The sequence below is a fragment of the Dryobates pubescens genome, chromosome 19 (assembly GCF_014839835.1).
Source record: "Dryobates pubescens isolate bDryPub1 chromosome 19, bDryPub1.pri, whole genome shotgun sequence".
NCBI lineage: Eukaryota > Metazoa > Chordata > Aves > Piciformes > Picidae > Dryobates > Dryobates pubescens.
In genome coordinates, this window is record NC_071630.1 from 20,489,151 (window position 1) to 20,513,947 (window position 24,797).

The 24,797-nt window shown below is 35.0% G+C and overlaps 1 protein-coding gene across 3 annotated transcripts in view; it reads right to left on the reverse strand.

The window, feature by feature from the left end:
- The window catches only part of RPGRIP1L (RPGRIP1 like), a 69,005-nt gene that overhangs the window by 18,041 nt on the left and 26,167 nt on the right, over positions 1-24,797 (reverse strand). Inside the window, exons 12-23 of one of the 3 annotated variants that reach the window (XM_054169974.1) lie at positions 23,723-23,829; positions 23,440-23,490; positions 21,869-22,048; positions 21,124-21,241; positions 19,679-20,131; positions 18,450-18,601; positions 15,960-16,323; positions 14,523-14,737; positions 13,598-13,675; positions 11,923-11,994; positions 9,946-10,123; positions 8,713-8,810 (exon numbers count right to left, since the gene is read on the reverse strand). In XM_054169974.1, the coding sequence (XP_054025949.1) occupies positions 8,713-8,810; positions 9,946-10,123; positions 11,923-11,994; positions 13,598-13,675; positions 14,523-14,737; positions 15,960-16,323; positions 18,450-18,601; positions 19,679-20,131; positions 21,124-21,241; positions 21,869-22,048; positions 23,440-23,490; positions 23,723-23,829 (2,066 nt within the window). Of the gene's footprint in view, positions 1-8,712; positions 8,811-9,945; positions 10,124-11,922; positions 11,995-13,591; positions 13,676-14,522; positions 14,738-15,959; positions 16,324-18,449; positions 18,602-19,678; positions 20,132-21,123; positions 21,242-21,868; positions 22,049-23,439; positions 23,491-23,722; positions 23,830-24,797 lie in introns of those variants that run through there. The other 2 variants (XM_054169973.1, XM_054169975.1) reach the window with 2 other exon arrangements.

A 24,797-nucleotide genomic window follows, 5' to 3' on the forward strand; every position in this document is an offset into this window, starting at 1 on the left:
TCAGACTCAACAGAAAGAGTCACAAATATTTCTCTAGGTAACTGTAATTCAAAGAAAGAAAAGCTACTATAGTTTCAAACTGGAGTACATGGGTGAGGATTCAAAGATGAGATTCTTCAAAGAGCAAATAAAACATGTTGAAGTTCAGAAATGTCAAACTTTCCCCCCCCACCTTTCTTTCTTTTTGCGTTCATAACATTTTCATAAGTATTTCCCCGTATGGAAATATTTTGACAATTTTTGATTGTAAGCTTAAAATATTCATACTCAAAAGATCAGCTTTCTAGATTCAGTGTTAGAACTGCAAGTCAGTATTCTAATTTGTTATGGGGGATCACTTGTATTTTTCCAAGCAAATTATATGATTAATCAAACTGAAAAGCAGGTGTATCCTATTGTAAAAATATCCATGGTATAGAACAATTTCCACTGTTGTCACGCCCTTTCAATATTTGATGAAGTAATTTTACCCCCTCCTTTCAAAAGGCATTTCCTTTTATTATGTATCCTAAGACACTTAAACTAAAAACCCAAATCTGAATATTTCAATAAGGTTGTTTTATTATTCAGTAGATTCATGGAAATTTTACTAGGATGACAGAAAAAATTCCACACCATTCTGTCTCCACTAATACAGGTACACGGCTTCAGCTGGCAATATTACTGGGATTAGCATAGAATGATGAAATATTTAAAGGAATTTTTTTTTCTAAAATCTAATAAATCAAATGACTGCCAAATGTCATTAAAGTGATGGTCTTTGACTTGAATATGCTTTTCATATTCAAATTCGAAAAGAAAGAGATGAAAGCCTGGAAAGGTTACTCAGTTTCAACTAATAACCTCAAGCACTCTACATTCACATGCATAAAAAATGAAATTGGCTCTATTGTCTAATTTTACTTCAGAAACAACTCTTTTCTTCTTGCATGGAACAGATGTATTAGCATCTGTATTTAAAGTGATATGCTGAGTGGTTTTGTTCGCCCCAAAGTATTTAGCAGCTCTGTCAGACTAGTTTGTACACAGACAGTAGTTTATGAATCAAGCCCAAATACAATATCCTGCATTATCAAGTATTCCTTTTACATATCTTAAAATTTGTTTGACATATTTAACACTTGTAATTGCATACTGTAGGCAAAGAATATTGCAGTTTCTCAAGGAGAGCAGGGCAAATCCAGGTATTCTGCTTTCTAACTTATAATCAAGCAAATAACTGAAACATAATTAGAAATTTGCAAGGAAAACAAAAATTACTTTAGGGCTTAACAGTCAAGAATATTTTAAGGCCTGTTTTTATTCATATCAAACCTGAATACAGCATACACAAAGCAAAACACAAGCTGATGAAAAAAAAAGATATTTACAAACAAAAATATAGAACTGCTGAAGAACAGCATAGGAAGCATGTCATATTTCACTACTAATACAAAATCACTCATATTATGTAGCCACGCTGAGAATGTATGTAGCATCCAATATATGATAGGAATTAATTTTTAAACAACCATTTGTATTTCTATGGTACAGAGTGAAGTATGTTATTTGAATCTTTTCCTAAGCTGGTGTTTTTAAAGCCTTAGCCTCATTTATTAGGTACTATTCAAGTGAAAAATCAATAGTTTGTCATGACCAATTACTTCCCACAAATCATTCTGCTTTGACAGTCTTTGAATTTGGTACTTACAACAAAATGGAATATGAAATTTCCTTTAACAGAGAGACTGGACATATGTTAAAATAAAGAATACTGAATGCTTTCAAAACTGTCTCTGAGAAACCAGATCAGTGCTTTCAAGTGAGGAAAACAAAACATGGGCAAGATACTTAGTCTATTATTCTTTCTTTACAATTTAATATTGACTCTTTGTAATTAACACTATGCAGAGATTTATAAGAACCACTGAACTCCTTCAGCAAGCTTTAGGATTAGGTTAAATACTACATGTATTGGACATTACATCAGAATTGGAAGTCTCAACTTTTCTTATCTTTCTGATTTTTGAGATTAGAAATGCTTTTGAAAAATTCCATAAAGTCTTAACTACCATCTTCAAGAAGCTGTATATTTCATGGGTTTATTTCATTTTTGGTCACAATAAAACACTAAGAATTTGTTGTGAATAGCATAATTCCAGTTGTCTCAAATGGTCCACAAGAGTATCCCACAGAATCAACTGTTTTACAAAAAAAATGAGTTTGTGATTTCTGCACAGAAGAGCAGCAAGACTTGCTTATAGGAACAATGTAAACAATGATCCTATTTCTTATATCTATAGTTTGAACTAATGCATTACCCTTGAATAACTTGAAGTAAAAAGAAACTTCTTAACCATAACATTAACTTGAATCCTATTGTTACCAAAGCTCAAAAATATATATGCTTTACTGCATAGAGGACACAGTCTCAAGCTGTGCCAGGGGAGGTTTAGGCTGGATGTTAGGAAGAAGTTCTTCACAGGAAGAGTGATTTGCCATTGGAATAGGCTGCCCAGGGAGGTGGTGGAGTCACCATCACTGGAGATGCTTAGGAAGAGACTGGATGGGGTGCTTGGTGCCATGGTTTAGATGATTAGATAATATTGGATGACAGGTTGGACTTGATGATCTCAAAGGTCTTTTCCACCCTGGTTAATTCTATATTCTATTCTATATTCTACATTATTTTATGTATTTTTTTTTCTACAGTCCACTTACTTATTCCCTTCTATTAAGAACCAAGTATATCAGACAAACTATAAGCTGTTATTCAATAATCACTAGTAATCATCCATTTCCTATCAATACTTCAATCATGATCAATATTATTTGATTGACAAATATATTTATTGAATGAGAAATCATCCTCTTTCTCTACCAAGGGCAATGCAAGGGCACAAGTTTATCACCATTATAAGGTCTAATGCAATCCCTTCTGCTCTGTCCATAACTAAGATCTCAAGAAACAAAACCAGCTGTTTGTGATACTGAGTACACCTCTGGTTGCTGCCATTTTATCTACTGCAGAGTCCAAAATATCATTTTCAGAACATGGACTTATCATCAGTGTCTTCAAAAGTATGAATTACTTGCCACACCTTAAGACAATTCAATGATTAGATATTGCTTCCTGTATGCAAATCCGTAACAGACCCATTGATGTTTTCAGAAAAGACAATTTCTGATTCAGCATAAAACAACAAGCATATTAGAAAATACTAAGTTTTTGAGGGATATGGGGGTTTCTTACCGTGACAACTATAACCTCAGACATGAGGAAGAAGCTCTTTACTATGAGGGTGGTGGAACACCAAGGCATCTTGCCCAGGGAGATGGTGGAGGCCCCATCCATGGAGTCATTCAAGGTCAGGCTTTACTGGGGCTGTGGGCAACCTGATCTAGTTGGGCAGGTCCCTGCTTACTGCCGGGGGCTTAGATTAGATGACCTCAAAAGGTCCCTTCCAACCTAGTGTATTCTGTGCTTCTACACATTTGAACCTAAAGTCACATTTGTACTCGGCATATTTTTTCATCACTTTCTTCCCCTCAAATGGCTTGTCTCACTTTCTGAAGAGGTAGATAAATTGTTCAATGTTTTTCTGAAAGCTGAACTTTTTTTTAAAGATTTCATTTTGCAACTTGCCAGGGGCAGGCACTGCCTCAGCTGCCAGCTTTTAAAGGGAAACTGTTTTTAGGGATGAATAGATACAAAGAAGTAGATATATCCGGAGCTCTTTGACTGGTGAGGTACACACTTTCCTAGCTAAGTTTTATTTCCAAGAAGTGGGGAAGGATACATAAGCTACATAAACAACATTGTTACAATCCTGAACACCCCCTCATCTATACTGCAAGACTATCTCAGAGATTTCTCTTCAGTGTTTAAGCACTCACCATCAATATACCACTAGTTAAGATAAAAAAACCAAACGCCAACGTTACCCAATTTCAAAGCCGGTTAGCTACATCAGTTCCAACTAGTCACACAATTAAGTAACTCCAACGCTCTGTAACCTTACAATTACCTTTCATATCAGAACGAAGCATGATCCCCAAGTAAACAAGCCTGACCAAAAGAAAATTCCTCAATAAAAAGAAGTCTCACTCTGTCCATTTTTGGTATGCCAATACACGTCAACATTTAAGTCACAGAAATAAGATGAAATAAGTATCAGTGTTACATAAAAAACTAAACAAAGACAAATATAAATACAAAAGCAGGAATCCTATTATCTATGCATGTACATATTTTTCAATATGTAGATCACAGACTTCTGGTTTGATTGAAAAAACAAAAAGATACAATTTTAAAAATCAGTGTTTGCAAGTTAATCCATTTAGAAAAAAACAACTAACCTTAGTATGGGAAGAAGGCAGAAGTATCAGCACAGCATTTCCCTTTAGTAATTGCACTTTTTAAATACAGCTGTTTTTTTAATTTAAAGCTTTAATACTGTCATACTCCCCCTGCCATTATGGTAGGTGGGGACAAGTTAGACATGCAAAAATGAATGGAATTTGATACTCTCTCATATGCTTACAGTGTGAAAAAAATTATGCTTTGTGATATACATGACACCTAACCAAAGTCAAATTTAGTTGCAAATCCCATTCTTTGCTTTTTAGACCTCCAGTTAGAAAAATAATCTCCCTTTCTACTTGTAAAGTCACCATAGCTTACTCCCATGCCAATGAGCTCTGATAAATGCAATCTCTCAAGTACCAACTGAGGAGCATTCATATTCATAAGCACAAAAAATATTAGCAGGTAGGTTAAAAAATGGTTCCTGTTGATGCTTTGATTGTAAGCATTTGCACTCAGCCTTAAATCTAACATTCAACTTACTTAAATATTCTGACTAATAAATTTTGTTACCTAAAAAAAGGAATGGGTTACCTCATCAATTAAGATTCTCTTGGTTTGAAAAATTTTAAAAGCTGGTGTGTGGTTGGTTTGTCTTTTTGGTTTGGTTTAGTTGTTTTGGGTTTTTTTCGAGGGGGGAGTTTGGGGATTTTGCTTGTTTGTTTGTTTTAATTATTACTATTTTTTATTCTCCCTCTTATTTCCACTTCTTCCATCAAGAAGACAGATTTCTAGTACATGCTTCTAATTATTACTACAAAGTAGTGCCAGAAGTTGTAAATCCATCATTCCAGCGTGCTGCCTATTCAAACTACTGTGATCTCAAACTTCATCAGTGGAAAAAGACAACTGAGGTCCTTCCTGAATTCATGAAACTCTCTGTTACTTTAGTTTCTGTCTAATAACGACCAAAACAGCAAACACCACCCAGCAGATAGAGAATGGCAAATACCACTTTTTAATCTTAGACCCATCATTTGTCTTTGAAAATACTGACTCCAAAGCTTCACCAAGTTCCTCCTATCTTACTCTGATAAGATAGTTCTGTTCCATTAATTTCATTGCTTGTTTTATTAACTATGCTGGCACAACAATTTTATTTCCACAATTTCTTATAGAAGAAAAGCACAAAGCAACTAGAGTTAGAGCTAGACAAGATTAAGGTTAGCATTTCTGGCACAATAGAATCAAGCCAACTCAACAGAGTTATATTAAAATCCTAAAATTTTAGTTCTCTGCATTCAGATTAGCTCTTCACACTAGTCAGTTTAAGAAAAGCATTGAGCACTCTCATCTCCCTGAAGTACACAAAAGGTACTCAAATCCTGCAGAAAATAAATGTGGCATCAAGGAACCAAGACAGTCAGAATTTAAAATTGCAATACTATGTCCAAATATTTTTTTTTTTCCCAATGATGACAGGTATCTCGTAGGAGGAATTGCACTACCATGTAATTGTACAAAACAAGGCAGAAGGAAAACTATTTATTGTGTTGCTATAGACGACCTTTATGCGTTAAACCTTCCCACCTTTGCACAAGCATGTTTCACTGACCAGCAGACCCACAAGGAACTCATACTGCTTTTTAATGGTGTTTAAGAGAGATTTTCCAGTCAAAATTAATGAGACCCTGAGATCTTAATTTACAGCAACAGATAATGACAGGTTTCAACAAACTGCTATTAGCAGAAGACAAAGCACTCGCAGTATCTGCAATGAACAAGAGCCATATATATAAACACACTTAGGGAAAAAAAAAGTCCACCACCCAATGAATTGTTTTTGCCAGTAATTGCCTTATGGGCACATTTTAAGACAACTTGGAAGCTGACAGCAGTACATTTTATTGTAATAATTGAATGCTGTATTATCTCCTGTAAGGATAAAGCATGTAGACATGAGGGTGAAAGAAAAGAAACTGGAAGAAAAAATATTTTAAAAAAATAAAAATACAGTTTTTAAAAAACATAAAGTCCATGCCAAAGAAAAATGCAAATTTCCAGTTTTGATGTCTATTTTGAGGATATGAAACAAGGCTTTTAATCAATGTATTATACATCAAATTGATAATGTTAACTTCTGATTATTCAAATATATGAAATATTCATAGAGAACTGTCCGAACTTTTACATTTCTCAGACTTCTTTTCTCTATTAATTATCATGCCTGGAAGCTTTTTAGTAAAAGCAGCAGCCATCAGCCTGACTGAACCTGACAAGCTAGCAAGGCCCAATTACACTGGCACTCTGTGGCACTTTGATGTACTGGAAACGAAAAGAGATAGGGGCAAATTGTATAGCACATTATGTTAATGACTTGATTTAATCCAGCCACTAAACTTTATGTAGCCTGTTAAAAAAGATGCTAACACTAATTACGCCACTTTGGAAAGGAAAGAAGGGGACAAGCATTTCATACCGACAAAGTGAAGCTCATAAATGTTGTAAATGAAATGAAACAAAATGAAGTAATCTATGATTAATTATACATCATAGACAAGAATAAAAGAGAAAGAAGCAAGTGGTACAGCTAAGTACTGGAAAATCTGTTAGATACCCTTTATGATCAACATATCTAAGAAATAACCATGAACTGTCTAATTTGCAACATGCAAAAAAGAAACAGTATGATCTTAAATGGCTTAAACAGTTTGGCACACAACTCAGATTTATAGGATAATTAGCACAACGATCGCCAAAAATCACAAGTCTTATTTACAGTGTTTGATTACCAGCAGGATATTTATCTTAAGAGATAAAAGACAGTGATTTTCAATCTTAAAAAAAAGAAAAACTAAATTCAACCACAATTTGGACATGCTATACTCTAGAATTAACTCAAGATTTCAAATAAACCAATGCCTACTTTTAAAATCCAATTTGTATCAAACATGCTGCCTGAAGAATTTATAGCTTTAGTTGTCTTACCTACCCTTTCTGAATATGCACTTTGTTACCAGAGGAACAGATCAATGGGAAGAGGTAGAAAGTAATGAAGCTGGAGGGAAGCTACACTCAAAATCCTCTTAGAAGTGTTCTTAAATAATTTTGATAAATACAGGATGACTAGAAATGTATAGATCAACTATATTAGAGTTTAACTTCATGGTGATGAGTTGCAGTCAATTTAGTTCTCAAAATGCCTGGCAAAATAGGTTTTTGCATATAAAAAATGCATTTTTGCCTTCAGAATTACCTCCTGTATCTTTCTGCAGTATATGTAAGTGATAGCATTACTAAATCTCTTTTACAACTTAAAAAAAGGAGCAGTATTACTCATATGAAGCATTGCTTCTTGTTGCTTGTTACTTTGTAAGATGTCACACAGCCTTGAACATGGATTGAAAAAAAATTTTTAAAAGCATCAAACTACCTTTAGGTTATCACATTAAAAAAAAAGTTAAGAATGATAGGATATAAAAGTACACCCCTGGTCCTTTGAAAGAAGGCTGTGACAGAGCAGAAGTATTAGCTGTTAGAAGTATTATAATCAATTTGAAGTGCTAGTTATGTAGCTTTTAAGATTGTTTTGTCCATCTTACAAGCATGAAATAATATTTTTTTTTTTTAAAAGAGAGAATTATAGTATTGAAATCCTCTTCAAAGTAAATTTTGTAAATATTTATTATACTGTGTTATTTTGTATATATGACTTTATGCTCATTAATTGCTCTTTTAAAAGAGCATTATTACCATACACATCCACAAATAGTAACAGAAAAATAAGTTCTCTGATGTCATTGGACACTATACATGTACAAACTTTATTGAAAACTGATGTCCAGGAACAGAAGGGATTCTGTGTGTATTAACTAGAAAATATATTTGAAGGTTTGCATGTTATTAAGAACTTCAAGTTTATGCAGTCGCCATTTCATCAGCATTCAATCAATTCAACATACTGGGATGGTGGAGTGGGTAGCTAACCGTTGTAGATTTACTACCGGCCCTGACAGGTCAAATTATCCTCCTTCCTCAGAAGGCTCTAAAAGAAGCCAAAAAGGACATAGTTCCCCATAAAGGCAACAGGTAGGACTGAACAATGAGACTAAGTTCTTTTGACATTCACATTATAGTGGTTATCTTTTGTTAGGAGATTTTATGCAGAACTAAGATTTTCATTCAGACTGAAAGTAATTGGAAATGTCTACTTCTAAGTGTGTATGACAATAATGGAAAAGATAAAAACAAATTTCCCCATTAAAAACACACCTATAAATCACACACATAATTTGGTGAGGTTAAGCTCAGGAAAATATATATTCCTTGAAAATGCCTTAGATATAGCAAAGCTATTCTTAGAGGACATAAAGCTTAAAATACATTTTTGAACTTCCTGAATAATTGCCATAAATACTCTGACTCACCTTTACAATATTCTTGGATACTGGACTTGAAACAATACAATCATCACTGTCAGTTATTACTGATTCAATTGCATCACTTTCTTGTCTATCATCTTGATCTGAAAAAAAATAATTAAAAATAAAAAGTAATTTAGTTAACCGTCCCCTATATTTGTAGTCCACCTGAGACTTGCTGAGAAACCTGATAGCAATATATATGCTTTTCTAATAAATAAAGTCCAAGTGCCAAGTAAATCTTCTCTTCCTTGCAGAAGATTAACACTGGCAAATCAATGACCTTTGAAGTCATCTGAACTGTATTTTATTCTGATATGCTAAAATAAAAGTAATGTTTCCCAGATGAAAGTTGATGAGTGGAATGATACAAGTCTTGTGATGAACTGAAGTAGGAACAATAGTTAGCTTTATACATGAATTTGGCCTGAATTTGTGGATTTCCTCTGACTAAGTTTAACACTATTCACATGTAAAGAAGAATGTATTTTGTTTTTAAAAAGGGGGAAAAAAATTTATCAAAACTAGTCCTGTATGCAGGTGGATTATTTTCTAAAGCATTCAGGTCTTTCTTCTCAGGAGCAAATTACTTACAAACACAACAGGGACTCAACATGCCACTTTCTCAATTTTTCTAATCAGTTCTTATGTGGAAGCTACAAACAACTGAACATAAAATTCTGCATGAGCTTTTACTTTAAACTTGCATCGCGGACCTGGTTTATTTCCATGATAAACAGTTAAAGCTCAGAGGTGGAACAGGATGACCTGGCTTCTATAATCTTTAAATAAATCTATCTCCCACAACTTCATGTCACAGATGCAGTAAGACATACTACCCCTCTCACTGTCTGAAAGGATTTCCGATATCAGCATCAGCTCTTATCTGCAGACAAAAGGAGCATATTCATTAAAATAGTCTTTAGAACAGCACAATTCTAAGGGAGAATATAAAAACATAAAGACATAGAAGCCAGGTTTTCTTTAATATTTTATGAATCTAGGTCAGATACCAGATTTTTGCATTCAATTACAATGCAGTTTCCATTTGGGAAGAAAATAACACCACCATATTCACCAGGTAGCTTCAGCTCTAAAGTACACCAGAATATAATTTCTGTCACGAAGCTTCTCATAACGAGGCAGCTCCCACTGCTAGTAAGAAATGCTTAAGTAAATGGAAAGAGACACAGATTTATTAAGAAAATACAGTTACTTATTCATAAAAATGCATTTTACCTTCTGGTTCCAATTCTTCAGCTATTTCTATCTCATCTCCAGAGGTAATTGAACTATGGTCAGCCAACTGCCCCTCTGACAGATGTGAGAGGTCTTCCTTTTCCTGTCGAATTTCTTCAGCCATCTCTTCCACCTTATCATCTGCCAGACTTTCTTGTTTAACCTCATGTATCACATGCTATATAAAACCAGAGAAACTTACACATTTTATCACACTCCTTGAATGGTAAAAGTTACTAAAGTTCAAAACTTGAAGAATTATGGCTCACATTCATTATACATAACCTTTAAACAATTATATTGCTTGTGCAGTGCAAGAAACAATGAGAAGTTGTCAACTGCAGTAAGAAATAATTGAAACAGTAAAAAGGCAATTCTCTAACAACGTATATTTGTGAAAACATAACTACATAATCATTTGGTACCTGTCAACATATATACAGCCTGTTAGATTTCCAGATTCATTTATATTTCAGCTTTCTCAGTTCTACAAGATTCAGTTTAAAAAAATAACCAAACAATCCACTGCCACCTTACTCAGTTGGCAATTTTATAATGTGAATTGTACATTTTCTGTTTGAAAAGCAAACTAAAACCATATAAAAAGAAGGGGCTTTACTAAAAAAGGCAAACATGTTTTCTAAGGTAAAAGAGTGCATTAAGTTACTCTTCAGGAGTCTCAATACTTTTTTTCTCCTTGAATTCAATTACATAGAACAATACCTCATCAGTATTCAGTATTCAGTATCACCAAGGTTGGAAGAGACCTCAAAGATCATCGAGTCCAACCTGTCACCACAGACCCCATGACTAGAGTAGGGAGGACAATAGTGCCCACTGCAGGCTTGAACTCACAAGCTTCCCATTAAGGGTCTTATGTGCTACCAACTGAGCCACACCACAGGCAGGATAAAGCATCGGTGCATGCAACATTACAGAGATGGCATCTTCCATGGAAATTGCTGGAGATCTACACATTTATAAAACAATTCTCTAGGAGAATTCTTCTCTTCCACAAGGACATTGATGCTTCACCTCCCACCCTCAGAATCCATGAGACAGCTTTCAGATGTCCACAGAACATCCAATTTTTCCAAAACTGGACACCAAGAGCTATGTCTGTTCTGCCACATTTGGAGCCACACAAAGCAATAGTAACAAACACTGAAGAGCCTTATTCTACAAGTAAGGGTTTTCCTTGCAGTTTCAAAGTCACATAGAATACATAGGATAAACTAGGTTGGAAGAGACCTTCAAGGCCATTGCGTCCAACCCATCAACCAATCCAACCCACCTAATCAACTAAAACTCATTTTATGTCTCTTATGTGCACTGTGCACTGGCACAGATGATGTATTATAACCACTGTCTTTTAGATGACGTTTGACCCTCCTTTATAACTCCTTCGGTGACAGAGTTGCATTTTGTGGTTAAATTTTTCAGGCAATTACCACCTGATATGGTGGAAAGGAGACTTCTCTAGAGCTCACTTAGGGCTTTGCTTAAGTTGGAAAATTAAAGGAATATAAATAAGAGCCAGTGGTTAAATGTTGCGTTCACCACTAGAAACTACAATGGGCCAATCTGCCTCAACTTTCATAAGCACTTGGATCATTACAAACTACAATATTTAATACTTTTCTTCTCTTTGACATGCTAAGTATTTAAATATATCCCAGAGTTATTCCATTTCTTCTTTATCTTATCCTTGTTATATAGTAGTAATTTTTAGAGGGGAGACACATTTTTATGCAAACATAGAAGGAAGTAAGTGTAGACATTCCTTCCTTTTCAGTGGCCACAAAAACATTTCTTATCACACAGATTGACTTTATTTTTTTTTGTATTTCTGAGAAGTTTTTGAGATCTTCCTTTACTGTAATTTGATTTTTCAAAGCTTGAAAGAAGAAATAGCATACACACGGAATTCAAAGGTAATATATTATATAAAAATGCAAAACTCGAATAATCTCATACCTCTGAAACACCTGGAATTTCTGAAGCCTTCCTCTTCTCTGCAAGCTCCATATTATTTTCAACAACAGAGTCCTAAGTTATGGGTAAAATAAAGGGAAGTGTTTAATACATAACAGACAATTAACAGACAAAAGTAGGTATAAATTTACTGATGGAGAAGCAGTTGGGCTGGAAATTATGTCCTCTTTTTCTACCTTGTATTAGCCTTACTGCTTCTGTCCTCTGCTATGGTTTCTACCTATGAAGGCGAATAATTCTTAAAAGTGGTTTGGACAAGTCAAATCATTCATCCCAATTTTCAGTGAGTTTCCTTTTCCAAATCAACTATTTGCTTTGGCACGCGTCACACTAACATCAGAAGACTAGTTTCTCTGCTAGTGAAAGGATGAACAGGAAAATGAAGCATGTTTTCATGTGTTGAACTTCTAATTCTTTAGCATGGACACTCTTGCCATATCACCATGAAACTGAGACATCAGAGAAGGCCCACCTATTTGACTACTTAGTTCTAAGAGTACACAATGAGGCTTGTTTTTTAAAACAAGGGCAGCTGCTCATCCAGTATTGAAAACTTGTTCTGGAGACAAAGTAGCTAGCTGTCTCCCTTGGAAAATCTTGGTTTGTGAAAAAACGTCACACTTGGAGATGTTACTACTTGGACAGCTGAAGATATGTTGTGTGTAAAACTACATGGCTAACATTACAGTTTTCCCTAAGCCCCAAAACATTTCATTTCACCACTATTTGCTCCTTTTTAAAAACAAACAAAACAAGAGATTGACTTCATCATTCTTATTTCCAGTCTAGACTGAATGGCTCAAAACAAAGTTCTAGTCATGGTAAATGAAAGAGAAGCAGAAGAACCTGATGTTAACATTTCAAAAATAAAATGCAATCAAGGCATTTACTAATAAAAACACCCATCACAGCTATTTTTTAATCAATGTAACCTATTATTAACTGACAATACTCATAATCTTTTATAATTAGCTGTTAAAATACCTTACCTTAACTTACTGGATTTAATTACAAGAGTAACTAAAGCCTATTATTAGTTTTCTGAAGGCAGATTATTTAAGGTCAAATGAAAATTTACATCGTAGAGCAGATATGCTTAAATTACTTCATGTAGAGATTCCTAGAGTCTGGAAGGACGTACACATGATAGTGCGCCCCAAGTTCAGAAGAGTTAATTGTCCTCACAGTGTCTGTAATCTCAGCTGATAAACTTTGTTTAAGAGGTGACTGAATTGTGTTGAAGCATGTATCTCAGTAGCTCAACACACAGGATCTGTTTGGATCAAGCTGGTTTCTGTAGAGATGTTTCTGTTTGTGCAAGTGATACAATGTACAAAGATACTTTAATAACCCAGAGCAATGGGAAACAGTGCAGAGATGGTTGATTTCTCCTCTTGGAATATGCCCTATATCTGCAGTAGCTGAAGTTTCTAAACTGTGGAGGATAGCAAGCAATTCTGAGGGAGCCACACAAATATTCCAGTATTGTGTCCTCCACCTATATGCAATACTATGCTACTGGTCATTGCCTGGGACATTAGTCTTGTGTGGCTAAAACAGAGTCTTTTAGATTATTAGTTCTAGAAGTTGTCCATACTGAAATGTAAGCAGTCTTTCTTGCTTCAACATGCATGAGCAAAACAAAACTTACTGCCACCTGTATTGTAGTAAGATCCTGAAAAGATACTTTCTTGTCTGGTTGAGCTGCACGCTGCCTTGGTTTGGGTGTTGGTTTCTGTAATAAAGCAATAAACAGTATAGCTGAAGACCAGTCATTGACATGTTCTAACCATCTTATTTTACAGTAAATTTTGAGGGACCCTCATTTTTCTCAAAGCCAAATCCAACTGGACTAAATTAAATTCTAACCAGGAAAAATTATGTAGATGTTGCTTAAATAAGGTTCAAGATACTGTTCAGAATTCATCCACAAATGGGTGTAAGACTCACAGAACATGTATGTAATGCAATTTGAGCTCCAGGCAAGGAGCAGGCGTAGAACTGAAGCCAGTGGAATCATGTGTGTGACAGAATGATTTATTATTACTCTTTATGGAATGCTTGATTTATTTTCTTGTTCTGTAGGCTTATCTTATCTTTGGCACCTTTCCTCATGCTACTTCCTCTGGAGAATTTTAACACAGGGAAGAGACTGACAATACTTGTAAAATTAACAAAATGATCCAGAAATATTTCAGTCATTTCATGACTGTCTTAAATTGCAACTGTAGTCCTGAAGTTGCACAAGCATGTAACTACATTTCATGTAGGACATCTACATTGGAGAGAATTAATAAGCACTAAATGTATAGAGAAGGCATTTAGTATTTGTTATTTATCTTCCTCTTCCTCTCCACCCTTTTGCTAAGCAGCTATCCACCATTATAAAAGAGTTTAAAAGTTTTGGATAAAAGAAAGATTTCACTTTCTTTGGAAGTCAAAGATGATGATTATATGAAGTATTTGTACTACGCATTGTTTTGCAGTAAGGACAAAACCTGGTCCTCAGAGAAGAGCTAAATGACCTGCTGTAATAGGTCTTCTATATCTCTTAACTTCTGTGAATCTGTTACATTACTCACTGTCAGTGATGAAGTAAAAGAAGGCAACAGGGCTGGAGTCTGGGTTTTTTCCTCCGCTGGTAATTTAATTGCCATTGATTTCTCATTTTGAATTAAATTTGCTAAATCTGTAGCCATTGCCAATCCACTTGGTGGTAGGTAGACAAAATTCCATTTTAATTCAACTGTGATGGTGCCAGCAGCACGTCTTTCAGAATCTGTTAGTTCAAAAGTACCTGAAAGCAAAATGCAAATCTTATCTAAATTATCTTATTCTACATACATACAAGAAAATGCAATGCAAACCTGAATGGGATCCAGGGATTAAGTAACTTAACAGTACTCATTCTGGAAGCTATGTCAACACATTCTGTTTTATACATCAAAATGAATCCAATATAACACTGTGGGCATCCTGAAATACAGGATTTAGTAGGTACTGAATCACTGCATTCCTTCAAGGTGCCCTGTAGGTTTCTCAGATATTCCAATACCAGATACTAATTTTTATTGAAATCTTTCAAAAGATCTAACTAAAACATTTCTGTGTTTTACTAACATTAATTCTTGTCAAAGAGAATTTAAGGGGTTTCAAAATCTGCAAGTTGATAAACCTTTGTTGAAGAAACATCCTAAATTCACTTGCAAATTTTATATTGTCCATTTATATGGAATAATTATAGAATCAGATTTTAAAACTTTCCTCAATGTCTTGTAGTTGTTAATGAAATAATAATTAAGCAGCTTTTGTATTATAAACATCATAATAAATTACTAACTGATATCAACTTCTGGGAAGCCCTGAAGGCAGGGCTGCTGTTCAAGGTAGAAAAATGATCTGATGGAAACCTCATGAGGTTCAAAAAGAGCAAATGCCAAGTCCTGCATCAGCCCAGGAATAGCCCCACGTAGCAGTACTAGCTGGGGGCTGACAGGCCACAAACAACCTTTCAGACAAAAAGAGTTGGTCCTGCTTGATGAAATATATTAAAAAAAATAAGCCAGCCACGCTGTGCCTTTGCAGTAAAGAATGTCAGATGCACCCTGGCCTGTACTAATAAGAATGCAGTCAAGCAGGTCCAGAGAAGTTTTATATCTTGTCTCTTCAACACCAATGAGATGGCATCTGCAATTCCTTGTCCAATTTTGGCCTCTACAGCACAAGTGAGACACTGACATTCTTTAGCTTCAGGACATTGGAGCACTGCACATAGAAGAGACTGAAAAACAGCTTTACAGCCACTCTGCCCCAAAGTCTGTAAGCATTGCATGGGGCTGTTGTGCAGGACCTGGCACCTGGCCTCATTAAACCTCACAAAGAAATGACCTTGGTCCATGAATCCAGCCTGTCCAGATCCCTCTGCTGAGACTTTCTTGCATTTGGTTCATAAAGAACTTTAAAGAGATACGAAACAGGACCTAAAGATTTTATTATGTTTAAAGAGGTCTAATTCTTACCTGAGATAGATCTGTCATGTGCTAAAGAAATAAGAGGCACGCTGGCTTTTCCTACATAAGCACCTTCTTCCGTTTCACCATCATCAAATACGTAAAAGGTTACGGATTCGGATTTTAGGTATCGGTCTAAATCTGCATTCACGGGCACTTGGAAACACATATGGTCATCTATTTGTGGGTTGCTGCTGCTAGAAATGATGGGAGTATCATGGTCTGCAAAATCAAAGAACTTGTAGACAACATAAGGATTTGGCTGAAGATGTTTTTTTCGGGCTCGTAGATTGTTACAACATTTTACTGTAATGTGGAGTTCATTGAAATTGCCATCTGTTGAAGTGCTGACTTGGGCAGTTCTGAGTATCTGCTGCTTGAAATAAAGAAGTTAAATTAAAACCATTAGAATTCTTATGCTGGTGAACTCTAAGAACTATATAAATAGAACAAATAACTGATTATTTCAATGACACTCCAACTACTGCTTAATTTTATATGTCAAAATATTACTTGTTCAATGACATCCTTCTTGGGTTATTAGTATAAGGAAATAAGAGGTTAATGCTTTCAAGGCCTGTGATTGTTTGCTTTATTCTTCTGAAGTTTTATGATCTACTTGTCATTTGATTATCTACAAAGCAGTAAAAGATCAGTTTTAGGAATGATTCATATCTAGAGCCACTTTAAAGATTCTGACCTTGACAGCAATCCTGCATCAAGAAATTTTATAACTCTAATCCCTTTTATATATGTACTTTTCAACAACTAAAATTGCACTGCAGATTTGGTGGGTTTTTTCCTTGCTCCAAAACCTTTTCTTACATAAACAGTTAACAAAAATCAGAAATCAGCATGTGAAGAGGACTAATAAATGTTTGAAGTAAATTAAAAACCTCGATATCACAATCTTTTAAAATTACAGAATCACAGACTACATCTGGTTGGATGAGACCTCAAAGATCATCCAGCCCAATCCTTGACCCAGTGCTGAGCTATCAGCATAGCTTGTACATAACTGTGAAACATGTAACTGGCACACTGGGAAATTAATTTTAATAAAAATTAAAGAATAAGAAAATCAATAACATGACCATCTCAAATGAGAAACCCTCATCTATACTGATCTCTTCAAAATCCTTAAATATGACACAGCTATTGTCATTCATTGTACACAATTATCTTGCTTGTGGAAGCCAGAGTTCTGTCTTCTGGTATATGGAGAAATATAGCAATTTGATTTTGTGTGACAAAATGTTAAATATTTAGAATGAAGAGTACAGGGTGAAACAGCTAATGAGAAAACCAAACATGATAGTTGAAGTCCTTAATATGCAACCTTAGGAGTACAATTTCTAGCTACCTTCACAACGGGAAGAAAATAATTTGTAGCAGTTCATGCTTCCATGATTTCTGCCACTACACAGGACAGAAAATTTTATATGCATGTCTAACTACTCAAAGCTTAAATTTTGGAACACACAACTGAAGCTACTTTTCCAGCTGCAGATTGACAGAACCCTTAACATAATGTAACCATCTGCTATAGCCATGATTTCTGCCATGAAACATTTCTGAAAACTGTTGTGTTTTAAACAACAGTTCTGTAAAAGCTGTTCTTCATTTCTGCCATTTTCCTGTTGCATTTTCTCCCATATAATCAGCATATTTCAGTCTCCATGTTTGAATTTGCAGCTTTACAATAACTACAACAAAGTGCCCTGTTCCACGTGCCTCACCTTTCAACTGTGTTTGGATTGACAACAAGGTCAGAAAAAAGATAATAAAAAATAGAGAAAATGAAGTAACAGATTTTGGCATTTAAAACCAACCAGATTTTGTGAGTTAGCTGAAAATACCTTTGATTCTTTTAAAAATTAGATTTAAAGCAAAAGTTACAATGTTATCAAACACCAAGTTATTGAAAAGACCTTTACTGACCTTAAACTCTAAACATACTTCTCAGATTACCTCATGGAATCCACTGAGATTCTAGTACAATATAAATTTTCATTATGGAATAATATAAAAGACTAAAGTTACTCCTGACATACAATCATTGAAAGAGCAATAGATTAAAAAAAACACCCCTGGCCAATTAAAAACTCTGAAGTGTTTTAAACTTAGGCATTTCAACCTGAGTGTTTTGATTTCTCAAGCAGTTGATGAAGATGTCTGAAAGTGCCCTCTTTTCCTGTCTGTGACTTACTTAAATACAGTGCTTTGTATTATGAAAATTCTCATTATCCATCTAGGGAAAAAAACAACCCAACAAACCGGGAAATAGTCTCATAATACTCAAACACTGAGAACGTAAGAGACTTTTCTGAACAATTGCTTCACCCATTACACTGATCTGAAACCCAACTGGTTTAACATTTGTGAATATTGTATTAGAAGAATGTATTAAGAAAATCTGGTGCTTATAGGTTAACTAAACAGAATGATTTCAAATATGCTAATGATGAACAAAACTATGGAGTACAAAACCAAACACACCTGGGATCGTTGTTCATGTTCCCTAAAACTGGATGTTATATACCCCAGAGCCTTTGACCTCTCTTTGTAGAGTCTAATAGCTTGATCCATAGGAACTCTTAATCTGATCCAGTATTCTACAGTGCCGTAATTTTGAACATTTCCTTTGATTCCTAAGGAACAAATACATTGAGAATTGCATCAATTTTCTTTTCAGCATTCAAGTACTTAAGTCAAAAGCTAGGAAACATCACAAATCAAAGATCAGTTCTCCTGTGACTATGCAGTGTGACAGTGTTTGTGGCTTGCAATGTGTGGTTCATACTAGAAACAGGAACAACAGCTCCTCTGGCCCTACATCTATGATCTGAAACTGAAAGGTGACCATTTTTGCATATTGGAATCTGCAGTATTTACTGTCCAAGACACAGAGTCAAGTTCATTATTTGAACATTATTATTATTAAGGCAAGTAAGTTTTGTATTTCAGCAGTTATACATGTCCCACGTAAGGGGTACGTGGTTTAAACTACAGGCAAAATTACCACTTTAACAAACCAGATCTTTGACAAAAGTGGGCAGTTAGAGGCCTCTGAATATACTGATCTGACAAAATACTTCTAAAACCAGATGCAAGCAGCACAGAATATTAATTACTTCTTAAAAAAGGCCTCACCAGGACATCCTAAAATTATTTTAAAATAAATGAAATTGAAAAGAAAAATCCCCCCAAAACCTAAACCAGCTCTCCCATAGATTGTATTACTTAAATATTAACTACAGTCACCATCATTTGCACCTCTCCAATGCCTTACAACTACAATGCAATCAACTATACTGCTCTACTACTATTGGCCATGCTTTTGTATAATTCTGTTAAGATGATACTGGTTTTTTTATTAAAATTCTTCACATGCATAGTAGCAACACTTTGCAAATAACCTTTACAGAAGACAAAGAATCACTGGCTATTTTCAGACAAGATTTTTAAATGCCATTTCCAGCATGTCATATACTTCAGGATCACTATTATTAACATCATCTTTGTCCTCAGTCATTATGGGCAAAATTGAACCTGTTGGGATAATCACAAGAGCATGCTGCACATCCAGCACAAAATACTATGTTGTGTGAACTTTTGCTTTCCTTTTGAAATAGCAATACATGAATTTATTGTTAGCCAAACACACATTACTTAATTCTCACTTACAACGCCGCATCGAACAAAATATGTTTTGATATGTTAATTACCAACTAAGTTTGCTGTGCTGTAGATCTTCCCACTGGTTTCCAAAATTTCATGGAACTTCAGTTCACATGTAGCAACTGTTTCATAGTCGATGCCATATGCGTGATGAACTTCCAGTGTCATACTGTTTTGCTGTATGTAGTGCAAAAAGTTGTCATCGGCAAGCACAAAGTACTGAGAAGTGAAATTGTATGATGGGGTGTGCCCATAAACTACTGGGGTTGTCTGAAGTTCAAAGTCATAGAATCCATAAGTGCAAAAAGTTGCAGGTTCATGGTCACCAAAAGTGTTTACAGCTCCAGCAGAGAAGATTACTTTGCTGATGTGAATTTCAAAAAGGTTCTCTCCTCTTTCTAATTGCACAGTTTCATTAAATTCATCCACTGGATCACCTGGCAATATTTCTGCTTTGGATTTATGTGGTATTGTGCCATAGGCAATATCTCTTAGTTGGGCTGCAACAAATAAAATAAAACTGCATTATGATTGTCTTGTTTAAAAAGCAATATAAAAAATGACTGAGTAGAGAGGAGAAAAAACAACAACCCATAATTGAATTATATTAACAATGTTACCAAACAAGAAATCACACATTTTAATTCACACATCTACTGCATACTTAGCACCAAAAATGCCTCCACAATGCAGCTGCTCTAATAAAAATAGACATGGGCCCCTAACAATAACAGGTTACAAGGGAGTTAACAACAAAAATTCAGAAGTCTTAAGCAAAGATCAGAGTAAGTACCACTGTGCAAATGTGGCAGAGACTTAAGGTATGCAGTTTGGAGAGCTGAACTAAATTCACTAGGGAAATAAAATATAAATCTGACTTTTAACCTCTGTAATATGTTTTGTGGAGAGAGCTATTAGCCAAGACCTTTACAGGTTGCCCAGCCTCACAGGCAGTAAATGGTAAACAAATCAATATACAGATTTAGGACATAAATCATTGTGCAGCCCTTCAGTACAGGGGATGCAAGCTGGGAGACAAAACATGGAAACTGTTATGACAGTTGGGTTTGTAATGTATCCTAGTTAAGGCTTCTAAGCACCCTTTACAGACTGAAACCATTAAAAAGCATTTCAAATTAGTCATGTTGAAATATTTCATAGGCATTTCATACTTTGAGTAGGGGATTTTTAGGAAGACAGAAAGTGATTATGTAATGACAGAACAGCAAAATAGAAGGCTGACCATAAATGTACAATTTGTTTTTAAAAATAAATAAAAAAAATACCAAACTTTGGTGATTTTTTCTTGTTTAGCAACAGCTGCAGCACAAATTTCTTTGCGAATATTGTTAACTGTTATAGTTTTAGACAATGAAAGAGCACATGGATAATTCAATTTTCCACCAATGAACTGACCTTTCTACTAGTGTTATGAATGGAAAAGTGCTTCAACTGAAGAGCAAATTTAGAGAAGAAAATACTTGACAGATACCTTCCAGTTTTCTGATACGTGCAGCTCTAATATCAAGAAGATGGGCAGACTGCTCCATTTTTAAGTCATAGTCTTTCTGTAGACTTTCCATCTTTCGTGTCACTGCTTCCACTTCAGTCTGAAACAAATTTGCATGAGAAAAGGACCCCAGCTAGCAATGACGCTGCACACGTTTTCAACTACAAATATATTTAGGTTTGAGGAAAGAACATTTAGACGATATAAAACCATCAGCAAATTTTAATCCGCAACACAGCAATCAGTTTAAATTTCAGCAAAATCTAGAAACATTGTTAAGAAAAGCAGACTAACTATTCTTTCAGGACAATGTTCCTAATAGTTTTCATTAATCATTTTGTTATTTTAAACTCAGGTTAATGGGATCAAAATTCAAAACATGACCTGCAATAATCTACCTTGAGAGAGTAAAAGCAGACTCTTCTGGAAAAGGAAGCTTATTTGATAAGTACACTTACTGTTTTTCCTGTGAGGACCTGATAAGAGGTCAGAGATAATCCCAAAAAGCCATGGTTTGATGGCTCTGATCAGGGCGAGTTAAAAGACTGAAGTTATAGTTATTGGGACCTCATGCTTTTTAAACAATACTTTCAGCAACAGCACATCTTACCGTGTCTTAGATTACCTACACGCAGACTGGCTATGCCAATGAAATTGCAAGTTCCAGCCCCACAAATATTAAAACATTACTATTAGATAATTTTGCAGTGTGAGTAGAGTTTAGTACCTGGTAATCTTTGTTAATTTTGTGCTGCACAATCAACATATTCCTGGTCTTTTCAAGTTCCTGCACTGTTTCTGCATGTGTTAACTGTAGCTCCTGCATGCAGCGTTCTAAATCTTTAGGGACATCATCTTCTACTTTCTCCAAAAACATAAGGTCTTCATTCTGCTGTTGCTTTCGAACCTGGAGCAAAGTTGACAAATCATCAGAACAAACTTTTTCAAAACATGCAAATGTTACACTGGGATGTAATTTTGGAACAACAATAAGACATTAAACCTAACTTTGTAAATTTTGAGCATGCAGTACCACTAAAAACAGGAATGACATAGCCCAGTACAGGACAGGATCTTTCTCAGTAATGTAATCTCAAGATTATCAGAAACCAATTAAAATGTGCAAGATGTTCAAGCAATCACTCCTGTCTGTCCAAGGAAAATAAACCCCCCATAATATATTTGCCTTTTACATAATTAATATTCCTGCTTCAGTGAAGATACAAAACCCGAATTATTCTTCTTAGGTCTACATTGCTTCTGTTATTAATACTGGGCATTTAATTTTCATCTCGGTTGTTTTGGGAGGTCTTGTGCTTTATTTTTTTCATTATCATTATACAATTATTATGAGCAGAAATTAGTGTAAACAATTTAGTGCAAACAATTGCTGAAGAACAGAAAACCTACGTCACTGGAACATTGGAATGGGCTGCCTGAGGAAGTGGTGGGGTCGCCGTCACTGGGGGTGTTCAGGGCAAGGCTTGACAGGATGCTTGGTTGCATGGTTTAGTTGATTAGGTGATGCTGGATGATAGGTTGGACACGATGATCTTGAAGGTCTCTTCCAACCTGGTTTATTCTATTCTATTCTATTTGAAATGTAATGCCATTTTTTTTATTTTCCCTAGTTTATTTTCCCCACCCTCACTTCATTTTCAATGTTGCTGTAACCAACAAAATTCCAACTTCTGTGCAAGGGGGAAAAAAACCAGGGTATTTTCTGGGTATTTTTTTTTAATACCCCAAAAGTATTTGCTAAGCATTGCTGATGGCATTTTAGAACTCCCATGTTGAGACAACACTCCCATAAGTTACAGAACAAATAAGCAAAAATGTCTTGGTTTTTAAAATAAGCATTACAGGAAAAACAAGACAGTGTGTTAAGTTTTTTAGCTGAGAAAAATAAGTCCTTTTTGAAAATGCTTGTGAATCAGGTTTAATAAACTTTTGAGCTTATAATGAATTATCTGCATAAATCTAGTTTTCATCCTGGCTCTTTTTAAAATCTTCTCTTCCACTTCACTGTAACTGAAGCACACACATGACCAAAGCACACATATGACCTTAAAGCACTAACTACTAAAAGATGCCCAAATAATTCAGTACTTAATAATTCCAGGCATTGGGTAGAAAACATGTAATGGTCAATCACAGGTTTAAACAGGAGAAAAAAAAATAAGAAAAAGAAAAGAACTACAAAATATATAAAATATAGTTTGGCCTAGAAGGGGTCTTAAAGATTATCTAGCTCCAAACCCCTCTCTCCCCCCCATATACTCATTCTTTCTAAATTACCTTTATAAGCAATTGGGCTTCATTGAATTCTGCCACATCAATATCACTTCCCTGGAACAGAAATACTTAATGAGAACGAGTTATCGGGTGTGAATGGATATTGAAGAAACAGATTCAGAATAACAAGCTGCATTCTCACTAGACATGACATCTTTGCTTGGTATCATGAATAAATAAACACTGTTATATCTCTGTATTCTTTTACTTTCAAGAAGTATTTGCACTATGCATAATTCATAGAAGGGAGGTTTGGGCTCATATTCTAAACAGAAATAGAGTTCACCTTGGTCAGAAACTTCACATGATTTTTCAGTTCATCTAGTTGTTGTTTATGCTTCTGGTAGCATAACTGCAGGTCTTTATTCTCTTGCATCAGCTTTTCCTTTTGGTCTTAACATAGAAAAAAACCAAAACATTATGCTAACTTCAACATAATTATAAAAATTATAAACTTGCTTTTTCATGTTAACCTATGCACCTAAACTTCATTTTAAAAATGGAGAAACTAATTTACTTTCTATAGGGAAACCTCTGGTAAAGTTGAAGGGATAGAAAACTACTCCTCTTTGATCTGGTATAGGTGTATGGATAAAATAACCCAAAACATTCTAATTTCCATTACAGATAATCTACAGCACGACAAGTCTACATCTTCTGTATTTATAAACAGAAAGATATGCTCAACTAAGTAAAACTTTCTATTCTGGAAGGAGGGACGGAAGAGGGGAACAGAGATAATATAAAAGTCTTTGTCAACTGTAATGACTAAACACCATGCAGCCTATCAGCAGAAAGTTAGACAGATTTTACACAAATCCCCACTAATGCACAGCTACATCCACAATGATTACCTCCCTACATTCTGAGAAAAAAAAATTAAGAATTAGTTGAAACATTTAGTTATAACAACAACACTTCCTTCAGATGGAAAAGTTTAAAAAAAAAAAAATTTTCCCCTCAAAAACCATTGTGGTTTCCAAGGAAAAAAAGTACTTTTGCACTCAACTCCCTCGGCCAAACTTTTTATTCCCCTGCTAACAATGTATTCATTCCTTCCATTTTTGCCCCGTGTTTTCTGAAAATCCTGAAGTTATGTTCTCTTACCACATACTTAAATGCTATGAATTCATATTTTAGATCAGAATGATGTAAATGTTAACTGTCAAGCTGACATGCAATATTAGCCTTTGTAATTCCCATCTGCACTCATGGGAGATGATTGGTAAAACATTACATGCTTAATTGAGAATATATTCTACTGCTTTCAACAAAAGAGCCCAGAGTATCTTTTTAGTGCCAGAATCTTTCCTGTTGACCCTCAGGGCATGATGCACAATTTGGCTATTTTTACAGAACAG